Source organism: Bubalus bubalis, chromosome 5 (genome assembly GCF_019923935.1).
Source record: "Bubalus bubalis isolate 160015118507 breed Murrah chromosome 5, NDDB_SH_1, whole genome shotgun sequence".
Taxonomy (NCBI): Eukaryota; Metazoa; Chordata; class Mammalia; order Artiodactyla; family Bovidae; genus Bubalus; species Bubalus bubalis.
In genome coordinates, this window is record NC_059161.1 from 52,677,869 (window position 1) to 52,695,155 (window position 17,287).

At 40.3% G+C, this 17,287-nt stretch overlaps 1 protein-coding gene across 9 annotated transcripts in view; it reads left to right on the top strand.

Annotated features, from left to right (window-relative positions):
* Positions 1–17,287, top strand: part of ENAH (ENAH actin regulator) — a 159,664-nt gene that overhangs the window by 68,744 nt on the left and 73,633 nt on the right. For all 9 annotated transcript variants that reach the window (XM_025286049.3, XM_025286048.3, XM_025286050.3 and 6 more), the window contains exon 2: positions 14,881–15,046. In XM_025286049.3, the coding sequence (XP_025141834.1) occupies positions 14,881–15,046 (166 nt within the window). The remainder of the gene's footprint in view (positions 1–14,880; positions 15,047–17,287) is intronic.

Sequence of the window (17,287 nt, forward strand, 5' to 3'; positions counted from 1 at the left end):
ATCATTAACATTTCTTGTATTATTTCATTTTGCCTATTCATTTTTTGAAAAATGAGAGCTATATTCCTCATCGGCTAGTATATTTTAAAGTTCACGTACTCCCTATAATGTTAAATTCTTACATCATGTAGTAACAAAATCAGAGTAACATCATGGGATGGTGGGTGCTATTCTACCATATGACTTGTTTCTAAAAATCATGTTATATCCTCCATTTGTGTGCCTGTGTGTTGTGTGTGTCTAATTTGATGCCTACAATGCTCCCCACGGATTTTTGTCTTCATGAATTCTTTGAAGAACATTGAGGTTCAATTTGAAGGGAAGTTTCCCTGAAAGATTTATTTTACGCATGTGTTTTGTACTGCTATCTTTTAAAAACTCTGTGACCCCATGGACTGCAGCTCGCCAGGCTCCTCTGTCCATGGGATTCTCCAGGCAAGAATACTGGAGTGGGTTGCCATTTCCTTCTCCAGGGGATCTACCCAACTCAGGAATCAAACTCGGGTCTCCTGCATTGCAGGCAGATGCTTTACCGACTGAGCGACAAGGGAAGCTCTGTGATAGCCGTAGATATGTTTTGCTTTTTTATAGAAAACCCAGAGATGGTTGTTTAGGGCTTTTCCAAACCAAGCATTGTCATGTGTGTGTGCTCAGTTTCCTGAGTCGTGTCTGACTCTTCGTAACCCCATGGACTGTAGCCCACTAGGTTCCTCTGTCCATGGGATTCTCCTGGCAGGATACTGGAGTGGGTTACCATTCCATTCTCCAGAGGATCTTCCCGACCCAGGGATCAAACCCTGGCAGGCAGATTCTTTACCACCGAGCCACACGGGAAGCCCCCCAGATATGTTTTTGTAATAGTATAAGGTATAGTTTTCTCTCGTGAAATCTTCAAAAGAATCCTTGTTTATTTCTACAGGAACATCAATTTCAGCAAATATATAAATTCCCTCCCCTTAACTTCAAATTAAATATAACATGAAGAATAAGGCAGAAATAACAACTTCTGAGGAGTTAATTTTGTTGAGCTAATATAATCGGTAGTTAGGTAGATTTTAGCTCTCTTATTTGAGTGGTCATAAGTCCAAACTCTGAAGCAGACTGGCTGCTTTGAGTTCCATTTCTGTTGCTTCCTACAATAAGTTCTTTAAATTAATTTGGGCTTCCCTGGTGGCTCAGATGGTAAAGAACCCATAAAGAATCCACCTGTAGTGCGAGAGACCTGGGTTCAGTCCCTGGGTTGGGAAGATCCCCTGGATACAAGCATGGCAACACACTCCAGTGTTCTTGCCTGGAGAACCCCCATGGACAGAGGAGCCTGGCGGGCTACAGTCCATGGGGTTGCAAAAAGCTGGACACGACTGAGAGACTAAGCACACCACACTTCTCTGTCTCTGTTCCCCATCTGTAGACTGGGAATATTAACAAGTATCTCCCAAATAAAGTTGTTGAATAAATAAGTGAATTAATATAGACACAGCACACTGAACAGTGTGTGGCCCTTCTTAAGTATTATGTTCATATTAGTATTTGTTATTATTAGTAGTAACAGTATTATCATCACGTTGACTCAGTAATTAGTTACAGTCACTTGTCTCTGGGTTTTAGGTCTTTATTAATATAAGGAGATTTGGATTCTTTTTGACTATAACTGGGGATATGTCCGTCCATACTGAAGACTGTAGATAGTAAAAAAATTAATACATTTTCCCTCATTGATTTTTGTTATGTTTTCTGTGTTGCAGTTAAGCATTACTTTGAAACAAATTCCAAAAATATTTACCTGTGGATTCTTGTAGAGTGCAGTCTCCTGAAACAGCTGTACATGATTTTTTTAAAATAATGTTTGCTTTATTTGTGTTGCCTAGTCTTCTGTAGCACAGGAAAGGCAGGAGGGGCCTGATTTACCTGGGCTTCTCAGCAGTAGAACAAGGTTCCTCTAGTACCCTGCCACCAGTTACATGCAGAGGCAGTTTTCCAGCCAAGATTTTATTAGTTTCTTAATTCTCTTTTTACTTCCTACCCAGTGTCGGACACGACTGAGTGGCTTCATTTTCACTTTTCACTTTCATGCGTTGGAGAGGGAAATGGCAACCTACTCCAGTGTTCTTGCCTGGAGAATCCCAGGGACGGGGGAGCCTGGTGGGCTGCCGTCTCTGGGGTCGCACAGAGTCAGACACAACTGAAGCGACTTGGCAGCAGCAGCAGTGTGATTTCATTTTCTTTCCTCTTTGCAAACTGTTATAAATTCCATCCTAGATTTCTCCTCTCTCTTGTGGTTCTAAGAATACCGAAATTGTCATGTTTTCGTTCTATTATTCCCCTCTCTCCAGGTATATTGTGGGCAGAGGCAGGTCCTTTTTGTTGGCCAAGTCACATTTACAGAGTTCTGCACATTCTATGCTTGAGTCAGATCAGATCAGATCAGTCACTCAGTCGTGTCCAACTCTTTGCAACCCCATGAATCGCAGCACACCAGGTCTCCCTATCCATCACCACCTCCCGGAGTTCACTGAGACTCACGTCCATCAAGTCAGCGATGCCATCCAGCCATCTCATCCTCTGTCGTCCCCTTCTCCTCCTGCCCCCAATCCCTCCCAGCATCAGAGTCTTTTCCAATGAGTCAACTCTTCGCATGAGGTGGCCAAAGTACTGGAGCTTCAGCTTTAGCATCATTCCTTCCAAAGAAATCCCAGGGCTGATCTCCTTCAGAATGGACCGGTTGGAGATCCTTGCAGTCCAAGGGACTCTCAAGAGTCTTCTCCCACACCATAGTTCAAAAGCATCAATTCTTCGGCGCTCAGCCTTCTTCACAGTCCAACTCTCACATCCATACATGACCACAGGAAAAACCATAGCCTTGACTAGACGGACCTTTGTTGGCAAAGTAATGTCTCTGCTTTTGAATATGCTATCTAGGTTGGTCATAACTTTCCTTCCAAGGAGTAAGCGTCTTTTAATTTCATGGCTACAATCACCATCTGTAGTGATTTTGGAGCCCAGAAAAATAAAGTCTGACACTGTTTCCACTGTTTCCCCATCTGTTTCCCATGAAGTGATGGGACTGGATGCCATGATCTTCGTTTTCTGAATGTTGAGCTTTAAGCCAACTTTTTCACTCTCCGCTTTCACTTTCATCAAGAGGCTTTTGAGTTCCTCTTCACTTTCTGCCATAAGGGTGGTGTCATCTGCATATCTGAGGTTATTGATATTTCTCCCGGCAATCTTGATTCCAGTTTGTGTTTCTTCCAGTCCAGCGTTTCTCATGATGTACTCTGCATATAAGTTAAATAAATAGGGTGACAATATACAGCCTTGAAGTACTCCTTTTCCTATTTGGAACCAGTCTGTTGTTCCATGTCCAGTTCTAACTGTTGCTTCCTGACCTGCATACAGATTTCTCAAGAGGCAGATCAGGTGGTCTGGTATTCCCATCTCTTTCAGAATTTTCCACAGTTTATTGTGATCCACACAGTCAAAGGCTTTGGCATAGTCAATAAAGCAGAAATAGATGTTTTTCTGGAACTCTCTTGCTTTTTCTATGATCCAGTGGATGTTGGCAATTTGATCTCTGGTCCTCTGCCTTTTCTAAAACCAGCTTGAACATCAGGAAGTTCACGGTTCACATATTGCTGAAGCGTGGCTTGGAGAATTTTGAGCATTACTTTACTAGCGTGTGAGATGAGTGCAATTGTGCGGTAGTTTGAGCATTCTTTGGCATTGCCTTTCTTTGGGATTGGAGTGAAAAATGACCTTTTCCAGTCCTGTGACCACTGCTGAGTTTTCCAAATTTGCTGGCATATTGAGTGCAGCACTTTCACAGCATCATCTTTCAGGATTTGGAATAGCTCAACTGGAATTCCATCACCTCCACTAGCTTTGTTTGTAGTGATGCTGTCTCCTGTACAATGTCACAAACCTCATTCCATAGTTCATCAGGTGCTCTGTCTATCAGATCTAGGCACTTAAATCTATTTCTCACTTCCACTGTATAATCATAAGGGAGTTGATTTAGGTCATATCTGAATGGTCTAGTGGTTTTCTCTACTTTCTTCAATTTCAGTCTGAATTTGGCAATAAGGAGTTCATGATCTGAGCCACAGTCAGCTCCTGGTCTTGTTTTTGTTGACTGTATAGAGCTTCTCCATCTTTGGCTGCAAAGAATATAATCAGTCTGATTTCGGTGTTGACCATCTGGTGATGTCCATATGTAGAGTCTTCTCTTGTGTTGTTGGAAGAGGGTGTTTGCTATGACCAGTGCATTTTCTTGGCAAAACTCTATCAGTCTTTGCCCTGCTTCATTTCGTATTCCAAGGCCAAATTTGCCTGTTACTCCAGGTGTTTCTTGACTTCCTACTTTTGCTATTCCTGTCCCCTATAATGAAAAGGACATCTTTTTTGGGTGTTAGTTCTAAAAGGTCTTGTAGGTCTTCATAGAACCATTCAACTTCAGCTTCTTCAACGTTACTGGTTGGGGCATAGACTTGGATTACTGTGATATTGAATGGTTTGCCTTGGAAACGAACAGAGATCATTCTGTCGTTTTTGAGATTGCATCCAAGTACTGCCTTTCGGACTCTTTTGTTGACCATGATGGCCACTCCATTTCTTCTGAGGGATTCCTGCCCACAGTAGTAGATATAATGGTCATCTGAGTTAAATTCACCCCTTCCAGTCCATTTGAGTTCGCTGATTCCTAGAATGTTGACATTCACTCTTGCCATCTCTTGTTTGACCACTTCCAATTTGCCTTGATTCATGGACCTGACATTCCAGGTTCCTATGCAATATTGCTCTTTACAGCATCGGACCTTGCTTCTATCACCAGTCACATCCACAGCTGGGTATTCTTTTTGCTTTGGCTCCATCCCTTCATTCTTTCTGGAGTTATTTCTCCACTGATCTCCAGTAGCATATTGGGCACCTGCTGACCTGGGGAGCTTCTCTTTCAGTATCCTATCATTTTGCCTTTTCATACTGTTCATGGGGTTCTCAAGGCAAGAATACTGAAGTGGTTTGCCATTCCCTTCTCCAGTGGACCACATTCTGTCAGAAATCTCCACCATGCTTGAGTCAGCGGTATCCATAATTAAAGTCAAATAGTACCATAAAGATTTTTATTTAAAAGATCACTCTTACTTCTGAACATGCAGGTGCCTCCTTTCAGATACTTCTTCTGTATATTGTTTAATGATTAATTTCTCCTTTAAGAGGTTTTTGTCATCCTGTGGGATAACCCAGCAGATTGGCTGAAGTGTTTTCCAAAACACTGTATTTTGCTTTAGATACATAGGTCATTTTCTGTGGTGACTGTGGATCTCTTATTCGTTAGATTGCATTTGTACTTGGTACATGAATATAGCTGTTATGGAAAGAAAGAGTTAAGTAGTGACATTGATATTTTCACTTTTTACAAAAACCTTTTAGTATCTCTTAGAAAGATGAATGGTTTACAGCTGTGTGGCCTTTACTGGAAATGTTGCCTTTCTGTGTCTTTGGAACTGCCGCCTCACAGATGGTTTTCTTGCCTTGTAGAAAATGTTTGCTGCCATTGTTTGTATCTGCTATTTTTCAGTGGTATTCACAGTGTTCTTCCCTTACCCCTCAGTCGGTGAGCCATGACAGCAGCACCTAATTGTTATTAGCAAGCAGCATCCCCCCATTCTTACCAAGTGTTTTATTTATGAATGGAATATGAAAGGAGAAAAGCTAGTTAGTATTTCATAAATGTACCCTATCGTAAGAAGCCCTTGTATTGTGATCTGTACTGATTGGCTAATTGACCTCAAGTTTGGTATCCTTAAAAATGACATGTGCCTTTGAACGTTTAATCTCCTCTATAATGTATGTGTTAATTCTGTGACCTTTGTTTTGTTTTCCAAGCAAGGCTTTATTGGGGCCCTATTATAGCAGGGGAGTGAGGACAAATAAGCTCCCTTGCCTGCTCACTTGCTTGTTGAGTTGGGGGTGAGCTTGTTCCTTAGATGGCTTGAGGGTAGGGGTGTGCGGGGTTCGGGCCAGAGGGGCGGCCCAGTGTTCTGCCCACTCTGGTAGTGTTGAGTGTGGGGGCATTCTCAGTACCCTGCTTTTGCTCCAGGCTCTTCAAAAGAGGCAGTTGGGTTTTTTGGTCTCTTTGTATCTTTTGTCCAGAATTTGTGCTCACTGCATATGCATGCAGTTATTTTTAGTCCCATGTAGTTCCCTTGTATTTTGTTGCTAGAGGAGAGGTTTGTCCAGGTGCAAGCATTGCAGCACTGCAGAGAAGGATCCCAGGTCCCAGCCTGTCTCGTTCCCCGCTGAGACTCTACACCCTTATTCTTACAGGGAAAGGGGCTGGGGCCGCAGACCTTAGCCTAGCTGAGAGGTGTAGCAGTGCCTGGCTGACTGTTCCCGAGGACCTGTAGGGACCAGGGCCACTGGGGACCTTTGTTTTTGTAAAACTTTTAGTGTTAGATGATGAGAAGTCTACATTATTTTTCTTTGCTAAAGCATGCCTCTGTTTTATCTTCAAAATTTCAGCTTCAGTTTCTTTGAAGTGGAGAGAGAACTTAAGATATATGCAGAGTGTTCTGAATATAGCATTCTGCCTTCTCTTTTATGTATATCTCACAATTTTTTAGTGACTCATCTTGATAGAAACTTAATTTTCATAGAATTTCTATATATTCACATTGTATCCATTTATAGAGTATTTAAATTGCATAATTACAGTATAATTGGTATGAGTACATTTGGTCACAAACACAGCTGACTCTTGCTAAGTACACAGCCTAACTGCTGGGAGCAGAAGAGTGCAGGGGGATTAGAGTAATCTACTGGCTCAGAGCTCAGGGTCTTGAGTGCTTATGGTATGTATTACAGATGGAAAGGAGAGGGTCTGAGATTGTCCATTTGGGCACTCAAAGTCAGAAAAGAGCTTTCACTGGCATGTTTTGGGGCTTTTACTCAAAGCTTATAGATGTTTACCTTATACAGTTAATATTGCTCACTACTTTCTAACTCATTACTTCAACAAATCTTACTTTTGAGAGAGAAAAAGATATAATGCCAACCCTTCAGGGGTTTAATATGATGTTGTAGAGATGATAAGCATAGTGTATTGTGAGAGCACAGAAAGGGAGGCCCTGTGTTGAGCAGGAGAGGAAAAACTTTCAGGAGTATATGATACTTGTGTATAACTTGTGTCTAAATCTTGGAGAACAGTCAGTATTAGGGAGGAGGTGTTTGGGAGGAGAAAATGTTATGTAGCAGGTAGTATAGGTCCAGGGCGTGTGCAAAGGCGTGGACATGTGCACAGGTATGGTGTAATTGTTACTGCTGTAGTGAACACTGTGTGCCCCCAGCAGCAGGATGCTAGAACATTTACATTATACACTGACACATGTATCATGCTGTCAGTGTTTGAAAGAAAGTATATATGTTGAGAAAGAAGCCAGATCACGCCAGACCCCTGAAGCCACAGTTTATCCTGAAATGAGCCTTTGGAGTGTCTTAAGCAAAAGAGTCGGAGAAGGCAATGGCAACCCACTCCGGTACTCTTGCCTGGAAAATCCCATGGGTGGAGGAGCCTGGTGGGCTGCAGTCCATGGGGTCGCTAAGAGTCAGACTCGACTGAGCGACTTCACTTTCTTTCACTTTTCACTTTCATGCATTGGAGAAATGCATGAAAGAATCCCAGGGACAGGGGAGCCTGGTGGGCTGCCGTCTCTGGGGTCGCACAGAGTCGGACACGACTGAAGCAACTTAGCAGCAGCAGCAGCAAGCAGAAGAGTGATGTCTTGAGATCTGATTTAGAAAAATTTTCCCGCTGGAAGCATTGGGAGGAAGGAGTAAAATTGCAGTCAAGGATACCAGTTAGGAGGTATCTGAAATAATCCAGATGAGAAGCTAGGGAGGGCCCAGATTAAAACTTGTGAGCACTGTGAGCAAAGGGAACTACTGAATTCAGGAAGTAGAACTGACAGGCCTCAGTGACAGAGCACCTGGCAAGGTCAAGGGCAGGGACAGTTCTGGCGTGACCTCTAGGTTTGCAAGATAGCTCGAGTCCAGAGTGGTGAACGGAGGACAAGTCTTTGTGTGTGTGACTCCTCTCGTGCTTAACAATACAGGGCATGCTCTTTATTGTTTACTTTCCTATTTGAAGAAAATACATGTTTTTTATTCCTGATTTCAGTACATAGTCTTCTGAAACTCTAGGAGGCCATGGAATGTAGATATGAAAAATAATTGTGGACTTGAATTGAAATCTTAACATTGTGTTTAACCCTCTTTAATGCTTGAAATGTTATAAAATTGCAAGCTTGAGTAAAAAAAATTGACATCAGAGAATAAGATGGAAATACTCTCTTTAAAGATTTCCAACTTTTTTGTGTAGTTTCTTTCTTAATGTTTTATCTTCTGAATAACTGACATCTTGATTCACAGAATGACTCAGTATCATAACAGACAAGGTGCCAATTCTCTTAGGATAGATTCTCTAAGTGGTTGGTAGTATAATAGAGGTTATGATACAGACTTGATAACTTACTGCAAATTAGGCTCTGTCATTTGAATGACATTCTCCTTTTTCAAAGATGATGAAGACATTTTTATACGTATGTAAAAATAAATTGGGGTCATGACTTCTATGCTACATCCTTTGTAGCATGTCATTACTTTGGAAATATCAGTAAATTGCTAGGTGACATAATTGTTCTCTTGTCTTTGTCTTCTTCCTTTCCCTTCTCTTTCATCTTCAGTTCAGTTCAGTTCAGTCGCTCAGTCATGTCCAACTGTTCTTGATCCCATGGACTGCAGCACCCCAGGCTTCCCTGTCCATCACCAATTCCTGGAGCCTGCTCAAATTCATGTCCGTTGAGTTGGTGATGCCATCCAACCATCTCATGCTCTGTTGTCCCCTTCTCCTCCTGCCTTCAATCTTTCCCAGCATGAGGGTCTTTTCCAATGAGTCAGCTCTCTCATCTTTCCTATTAGCAAATCTTATCTCCTTTGCTTCTGACATATATATCTCACACCCTTCCCTCTCCTTTAATATAGACCAAATCTCATCATAAATACACTTCTCACACTAGTCTTCATGCTTGCGTTCTTGACTTCCATGCCACCTTCCCGAATCCCTTCTCTTTATAGAAACGGAATCATCTTTTAAAACTATAAGTCATGTTCTACTTAAAGCCCTCTACTGGCTTTCCAGTGCACTTGGGTAAAATCCCATCTCAAATATTACCTCTTCAGAGAGTCCTCCTTATGGAAAAATGAATGAATACTATGGGAACTCAGAGGAGGGAGCAGTTGAATCTGACTTTGAAGGCTCCAGAAAGACTTAACAGAAGGAATGGTATTTGGTCCAGGTCTTGAGTAGACTTTTGTTAAATGAAATTATGTGCTGAATAAGAATTTAAATAAGTAGTGCCTCTATGTGCCTAGGCACTGCAGATTCATGCTTTGACAGGTAATGATTACTTTGAAAGTAAGTCATTATTTTCAAAGAGTTGGCTGTATGTATTGTAACTTCAATAAATAGCATATACAAGAGCCAAGGGATCCTTAGTCTGCTTAAATACCAGGAACCATTTCATTCATGGGTACCTATAAAAATAGAATCAGGCCAACCTTTTTCTATCATCATATATACCTGTCCAGGAAATTTGAGTACATTCAGAAGCAAATATTGACAAAGCCACAAAATTTGATTGTAGTGTCATGGTTTTTATACTTTAAAAAAAAGCGAGCTGTTTCTAGCCTTCTATGGCCATATATCAATTTTTTTTTAAAAGCCAAAATTAACATCAGGAAGATGAAGTATAACCAATTACATATGCCAATTGCATTTGGTCATAAAATGAAATTTTTATTGATAACTAATTTTAGTGCCTGATCGTCACAGTACAGCTTAGTAATTAATTAATTTAATCTTTTGTATACTTCCTTTACTGATTCAGAGTGTTGAAGACTTTGACTAGGTGTTTATTTTGAGGCTTGTAGAATAATAAGTGTAAAGATTATAAAATTTTTGTCTTTTTTGCTGTGCTTGTTTAGGTCTTCATTTTCTTTAATTTTTTTTCCTGCCTTTTTGACTCTTTCAGTAGCTGTGATTCTTAAATCTTTTCCTTCCAAATTACTTTTCCCTGAAAAACTGCACATACTGAATTTGCAAAGTTTTATCATTTCAGAAATTCACTCATTGACTTTCTCGTCTAAAAATTCTCCTAGCTAAAGTTAGAAATTCCTACCAGAAGAACCTCTAAGCAGGCCAGTCATATAGTCATACTTGTAAAGCAGGCTTATAATATAAGTATTTCACTTGGCTGGGGAGAAATGAAAAAAAAAAAAAGTGGACAATGTAGAAAATTGTATAGAAAGCTAGTTATTATACTTACAGTATATTACATTGTATTTATTTTGAGATTTTTAAGTTCCAAAATATCTTCATTTTAGTAAGTTATGGCGGTTCCCTCCCCTCTTCTGAAATCTCCTGCCTGTCAAGTAGGCCAAAATATTGTTGACCTATTCTGTATTGATTCACATAGTTGGTTTTTGAAGTTTATGAGTCTGTGAAATCCAAAATTGGGTACCACTAGCTTATTTGTGCACACCTGTAATTGGAGTTGATATATTGGGTGGTTTTCTTCTCAGGTCAACAATGAGTTCTCTTATTTTTTGATACAAGCTGGGTGTCCAGCAATTCCGCTGAATACAAACACTGACTCTCTGAAATTAGTAGGTTAAGGGCTCATTCCCACAAGACTGTCCCACTTTAGACCTAACTGCTGTTGACTGGGGAAAAAAAAATGCAGTGTGACAGTAGTGAGTTAAGTTTTACTGGGGCCAAATGAGAACTGTAGCCCAGAAAACAGCCTCTCAGAAAGCTCTGAGGAACTGTTCTGAAGAGATAAGGGGGAGGTCAGTATATATGAGATTTTGGTGAAGGAAGGTCGATCAAGCACAGGTTTTCTGAGAGGCTTGCTGCTAGTCACGAGAAGGTTGCTGCTAGTCACGAGGAGCAGATGTCTCCGTTAATGATTTTAGTGCTTTTCTAGATATGAGAAGATGCAAGAAATCGGGTGCATCTGAAGGCCTGTTCTGCCAGTTTTTCCCAGAGCACAGAGTGCCTCATTCCTGATCTCCGCCCCAAACTCCTTTCAGGGTGTATTGAAGGTCAGCGACTGCAGTGGCTAGTGGCTTCATTCTTGTAGAACCAGATGGCAGGTAACAGTTTTTAGTGGGCACTGCTAGTCAGGTACTTGGGTTACCCCCCTACTTATACCCACTGCCTACAAATTCAGGGTTCCCACGACTCCCCTTCAGGCCCAGTAATTTGTTAGAATGGCTCCCAGAGCTCAGAAAGTGTTTTATTTACCATTCCTGATTTATCATAAGGGATACAACTCGGCCTGATGAAAGAGATGCATAGGGCAAGGTATAGAGGGCTTCTTCCATGCTGTCTCCAGGCATGCCATCCAACCAGCACCTCCATGTGAGCTGCTTTGGGTGTTTTATGGAGATTTCATCATGGATGCGTGATGACTGTTTCATTGGCCGTTGGTGAGTGAGACCAGTCTTTGGCACTTTTCCCCTCCCCAGAGATGGGGAAGGACCAGGACTGAAAATTTCTACCCTCTGATCATGGCTTGCTATTTCTGGTACACAGCCCCCATCAGAAGCCTATAGTCAGTCATCTTATTAGCTTACAAAGATACTGCTTGGGAGATGCCAAGGGGTTTAGGAGTTCTGTTCCAGGAACCAGACAAAGACCAAGTATTTTTTTTATTATACCGTAGGATGTGTGTCTCTAATGAGGTGATACGTGGAAGGAATGGAAAGATTTGACTTGGTCAGTGAGGCCCCACTGGACAGTGCCATTCTCTTTTCTGGCTGGGCCTTGCATGATGTGGCTTCTCTGAGGACTGGATGCCTGCTAGAACTCCAGCACTGTCTGGGGCTAACTTGTGTCTTTACAGCTTGATACATAACCTGAATGGCTCTGACTACATCTCCAATAACATCTCAGCTCTTAGCCATGTCTTATCTTGTTCCATTTAATCTTGATTTCTTTATGTGCTTCTTGTTTTGTTGAGTGTCAGATTTGTATCCTTAATCTCATTTTGAAGATGTCTTTTCATCTTCATTATAAAACATCAACTAGTGTTTGCATTTTTGGTCTTTTCTTGGCTACTTTGATATGTTCATTTAGAGAAGAATAGCTATTCAATTAACTATGAGGGTATGATTTTACCACCACCCTTATGGCAGAAAGTGAAGAAGAACTAAAGAGCCTTTTGATGAAAGTGAAAGAGGAGAATGAAGAAGTTGGCTTAAAACTCAGCATTTAGAAAAGTAAGATCATGGCATCCAGTCCCATCACTTCATGGCAAATAGATGGGGAAACAATGGAAACAGTGAGAGGCTTGATTTTCTTGGGCACCAAAATGACTGCAGATGGTGCCTGCAGCCATGAAATCAAAAGACATTTTTTCCTTGGAAGAAAAGCAATGAGCAATCTAGACAGCATATTAAAAAGCAGAGACATTACTTTGCCAACAAAGGTCCATCTAGGTAAAGCTATGGTTTTTCCAGTAGTCATGTATGGATGTGAGAGTTGGATTATAAAGAAAGCTGAGTGCTGAAAAATTGATGCTTTTGAACTGTGATGTTGGAGAAGACTCTTGAGAATCCCTTGGACTGCAAGGAGATCCGATCCAACCAGTCCACCCTAAAGGAAATCAATCCTGAATATTCATTGAAAGCACTGATGCTGAAGCTGAAACTCCAATACTTTGGCCACCTGATGGGAAGAACTGACTGATTTGAAAAGACCCTGATGCTGGCAAAGATTGAAGGTGGGAGGAGAAGGGGACGACAGGATGAGATGGTTGGATGGCATCACCGACTTGATGGATGTGAGTTTGAGCAAGCTCCAGGAGTTGGTGATGGACAGGGAGGCCTGGCGTGCTGCAGTCCATGGGGTCACAAAGACTCAGACACGACTGAGCGACTGAACTGACTGATTGATTGATGAGCTTCAATATTTGGAATGTCTCCAGCATCCCATTGTAGAGCAACGGGGAAGAAAAAAGTGGAGGAGAAAGTTAGGACATTATATTTAACTTTCCTGGCTTTACATTTCTGATATATCTTTCATTCTTTTTTTTTTTTTTTTTTGAGGCATGGCAATTGTGTGTCCAAAAATACTGTTTTGTGAAAACTGGAAAATACTGTTCTATATTAATTTTCAGACGGGTTTATTGAATTGTTGTTCACTGTTAGTAAATTTATTTCTTGGATTGTATGCCATAAAAGGCACTTTGCCTTAGCTTGTTTCTTTCTAAAGGGTTATGTAAATTTTGTCACTTAACAAGTATTTTTATTGTGAGTGATGAAGAGATTTCAACTGCTGTGCTGACAAAGACTCTTTAATCAAGCTTTTAAAAATAATTCAAGCTTTAGTCATTGCCTCATTTTTACTCCCAGAACTATTTTACAAAAAAAAAAAAAAAAAAAATTCAGTACAGCATAAAAATTTAGACGGTACCACTGGGTTTATTTCAGTGTTTGTACTGCACAGATATTATTACCAGTTAGTTTTGGTGAGATTTCGTTAATGGAAAATTATGAATGGTTTTAACACTACCGTTGTGAGTGGTTTCATTGCTCAGTGCTGTGACCTCTTTAGGTTTCCTGTGATCCTTCTGTCATCAAATCACAGAAGTCTAGCAAAGCACAAGCAGATACTGTTGAGAGATGGGCCAGAAGGGAGGGATGAAAGTGACTTTTTGTTTCCCAGGATATTGGGGAAGAACCCACATGATTTACTTTGAGGCTGAAATTTGTGGAATGAGCAGTGCTTTCTTTGAAGATAGGGTTGGGTGAGCTCCTTGGCATCTCCATTAACAATTACTTAAGCGTCAGATAAATGTATGAAAATTGTGAAGATTGAGTCATTTTAATTAGGTTAATAGTCATCATGGAGTTAACATACCTGTTTTCTTCTGTTCAATTTTTGTATTTGATTTTTAAGAAGTAAAATATGGTATAAAGTAAAATTTCAACTAGTCTTTTTTGCCCAGTAGTATTTTGGAATAGTTGAAATATGAAATTATTGCTTAATATGTAACGAAGATCACCTCTACAACAACAGCAACAAAATCTCATTCTCACTTGGTAACAAAATAATTGAGAGGAAGCTGAGGTTTAAATATTCTATCATGGAGTTGGTCTTTTTTTCCTTAATATTTATTTGTGAAGGTTAGAATTGAAAATCCAAAAGAATGCTTAGAAATCACTTTTAAGTGAAGAAATTTGAGACATAGGATGTTACCTTATCTGAGTGGAGTCAGGGGCTCAGTCACAGTGCCACGCAAGGATCACTAGTGCCCCCCCGTATCTCACGGGACAGATGGAGCCTAGCAGAATTCGTTATATAGACCTTGAAGCAAGCCTGATGATAAAAGTAATTTTTCCAGTAAAGATGGGTAATCACAGACAGTTCACCAATAGTATAAATGTATATATACACACACAGTGAAATGATGATTAATTTATACTTATAGTTCTATTCAGTTTAATGGATATATTAGATTTATTGATAGAAGAAAATGTTTTTTGTATTGTGTATATAATATACAATCTCCTTTGTGGATCCTGATCTCCTCCTTCTGCTTCCTCATTACAGTTCATTTTTTGGTCTGTCTTCTCCATTCGAGTCTACTCATAAGAGCAGGAAGGCCTCTGCTGTATTCACTGTCGTCATTTCTAGCGCCCAGTAAAGCACTGATTGTTGACCGACCGCTTTGTTAGATAACTATTTTATATGGCCTTATGGGAAACTTAGCATATTTAAGTATCTTAAAAGTTTGCTTTTTTATTTTTTCCCTTTCCCAGTGAACAGAGTATCTGTCAGGCAAGAGCTGCTGTGATGGTTTACGATGATGCCAATAAAAAGTGGGTGCCAGCCGGTGGTTCAACTGGGTTCAGCAGAGTTCATATATATCACCATACAGGCAACAACACATTCAGAGTGGTGGGCAGGAAGATTCAGGACCATCAGGTAAGGATTTGTTAATTCTTAAAGTTACCTAGTATTACAAAAGGACTCACTATATTCAGTAAAATAAAGTCATATTTTGTAGCCAAAAGAGTCTCTGTGGGAAAAACTGGGTATAGCTTTGCCATTCCACCCTCTCCATCTTTATAAAGCTTGAATTTAGATGACAGTTTAGAACTAATTGTTCAGGAATATAAATCTGAGTTTTTAAATTATGATATTCACTAAATCCTCTCGCCTTCAAACTAGCTAGGTTTGGGAATCTAAAGTAAATTTAAGACAAACTAAAATGTGAAATATCACTTAAGTAGCAGATTGTGCTTAAGGAATTCATTTCCCACCAAAGGTATGGGGTATTGGACTATAGGAAGGAGTTCAAAATTTAAGTAGTTTCATAAAGTATTGTTAAATTCATATATGATAGAAAAATTGTATTAAGGTTGCTGGAATAGTTAGGCTTTTGTAATTCATGTCTGGCATGACAACTAAGCTTTTGCTAATTCCCTGCTCTGGATTTCTTAGAAAGGTGACTGGATTATCTGATTACTTGATTTCTGGGGTCTTTCCAGATCAGGAGCCAGTAGACAGTGCAAAATGGAGATGGGATTTTACTAGCATTAAGTATATACTAATAATAGTGAGGACTTTTATAAAGAACAGATTTACGAAATACTTTTGACGCTGGTAAGATGGTAAAATCAGCCAGTGTTAAACATATGCAGGGGGGAAAAATGTAACAGATTACCAGCTGAGTTCTTATTAGAGAAAGATAGTTCTCTGAATTTCCACTGGGAGACAGGCTGGTGTAGTGTGTGAGATGCTGTGACAGCGCTGTATTTGGGGATGGAAATTATGAACTGGTAATATCCAGGGACTTAGATTTGGTATTTGTATGGTACAGGTTGTGCCCTTTGAGATGCTGGGCCTCGAAACTGGTATCAAAGTTTCAAAACTGCCTAAAGCTGAACCTTTTCAAGGGGCTGCACACCATAAAAAGAAGACTAAGAACAATCTTCCTAACCAGCACAGGTAGGCAGAGGAGTTTGAGCTAGTTTAGGAGCTCCTCTGAAAAATGGAAGCCTCCAGCTTCATTTACACATCTCCAGCTGAGAAATTAACCAATCCTGGTTGCGGGCCAGTGAAACTCCTACGGCACCTGGCGAAAACAAATGTATTGCTTCCCAGGAGAGGAACTTTCCAAGACCTGAATCAGTTGGCAGAAAGAGCAGTTCACTGAATGCAGCAAATTTACCTATTAGTACTGACTGTCCTAGCCTGCTGCTCTCTGCCCTCTCAGGCTCCCTTCTCTCCCCTGTGCCTCCACCTCCACCCTATTCTTCCTTCTTCTTCCTCCCCTCTCTCCTTTTGCTCTGTGCACCTGTTGCTCAGCCTTTCTCTGGTTCCCCCAGTCTCTGTACCAAGAACCCTCTCTGCCTCTCTGTGCTCTTTGTCTTTTCCTGCAGCAGACTGTCTCAGGAGTGAGTTGGGCCAGAGACTCACTGAATACCCCCTAAGATGCTGCTACAAAGTAAAAATGGGAACTGGACAACTAGAACTTTATAGAAGTTACGGAACATTTTAAACACATTACAAACCAGTAGCTGTAAAATAAATTTTTGGTAAATTCAGTGAATTGGTCATTTGATAACCTGATGAACACACCTAAATATATCTAAATGTTGTTGAAAAAGAAGATGGGTATTTAAAAATAATGGGATCAAATCATTATTTTGTACACTTGAAATGAATATGTTATATATCAGTTACACCTCAGTTGAAAACAAATGATTAGAAAGAAATCTCTGTAAAGATGAAATACTGACATTTTTATTCAAAAGAGAAGGTGGCTATCCTATGGCTTCCAGTTTTTGACAAATGGAGTGTTTCTTAAAATGTTAGAAATTTGAAAACACTTCTAAATAATTAGTGACACTAAGATGAAATCATTATGAAGATTAGAAAATGTTCAAAAGTCAAAAAAAAAAAAACCCCAACAAAACCCTGGATCTAAGTGACAAGGTATGACACCTAGAAACCTGTGGGATGTCTAAGCGTCCTTAGATAGACAGTCCCTACCTCTGCCTGCCTGTTCTCTGTATGTGTGAATCTGTCTTGTTATGTTTGTTCATTTGTTTTCTTTCACATACCACATACAGGTGAAACCACAGCGTATTTGTCTTTCTTCGTCTGACTTACTTCATTTAGCATAATACCGTCTAGGTAGATGGACAAATCTTAATGGCA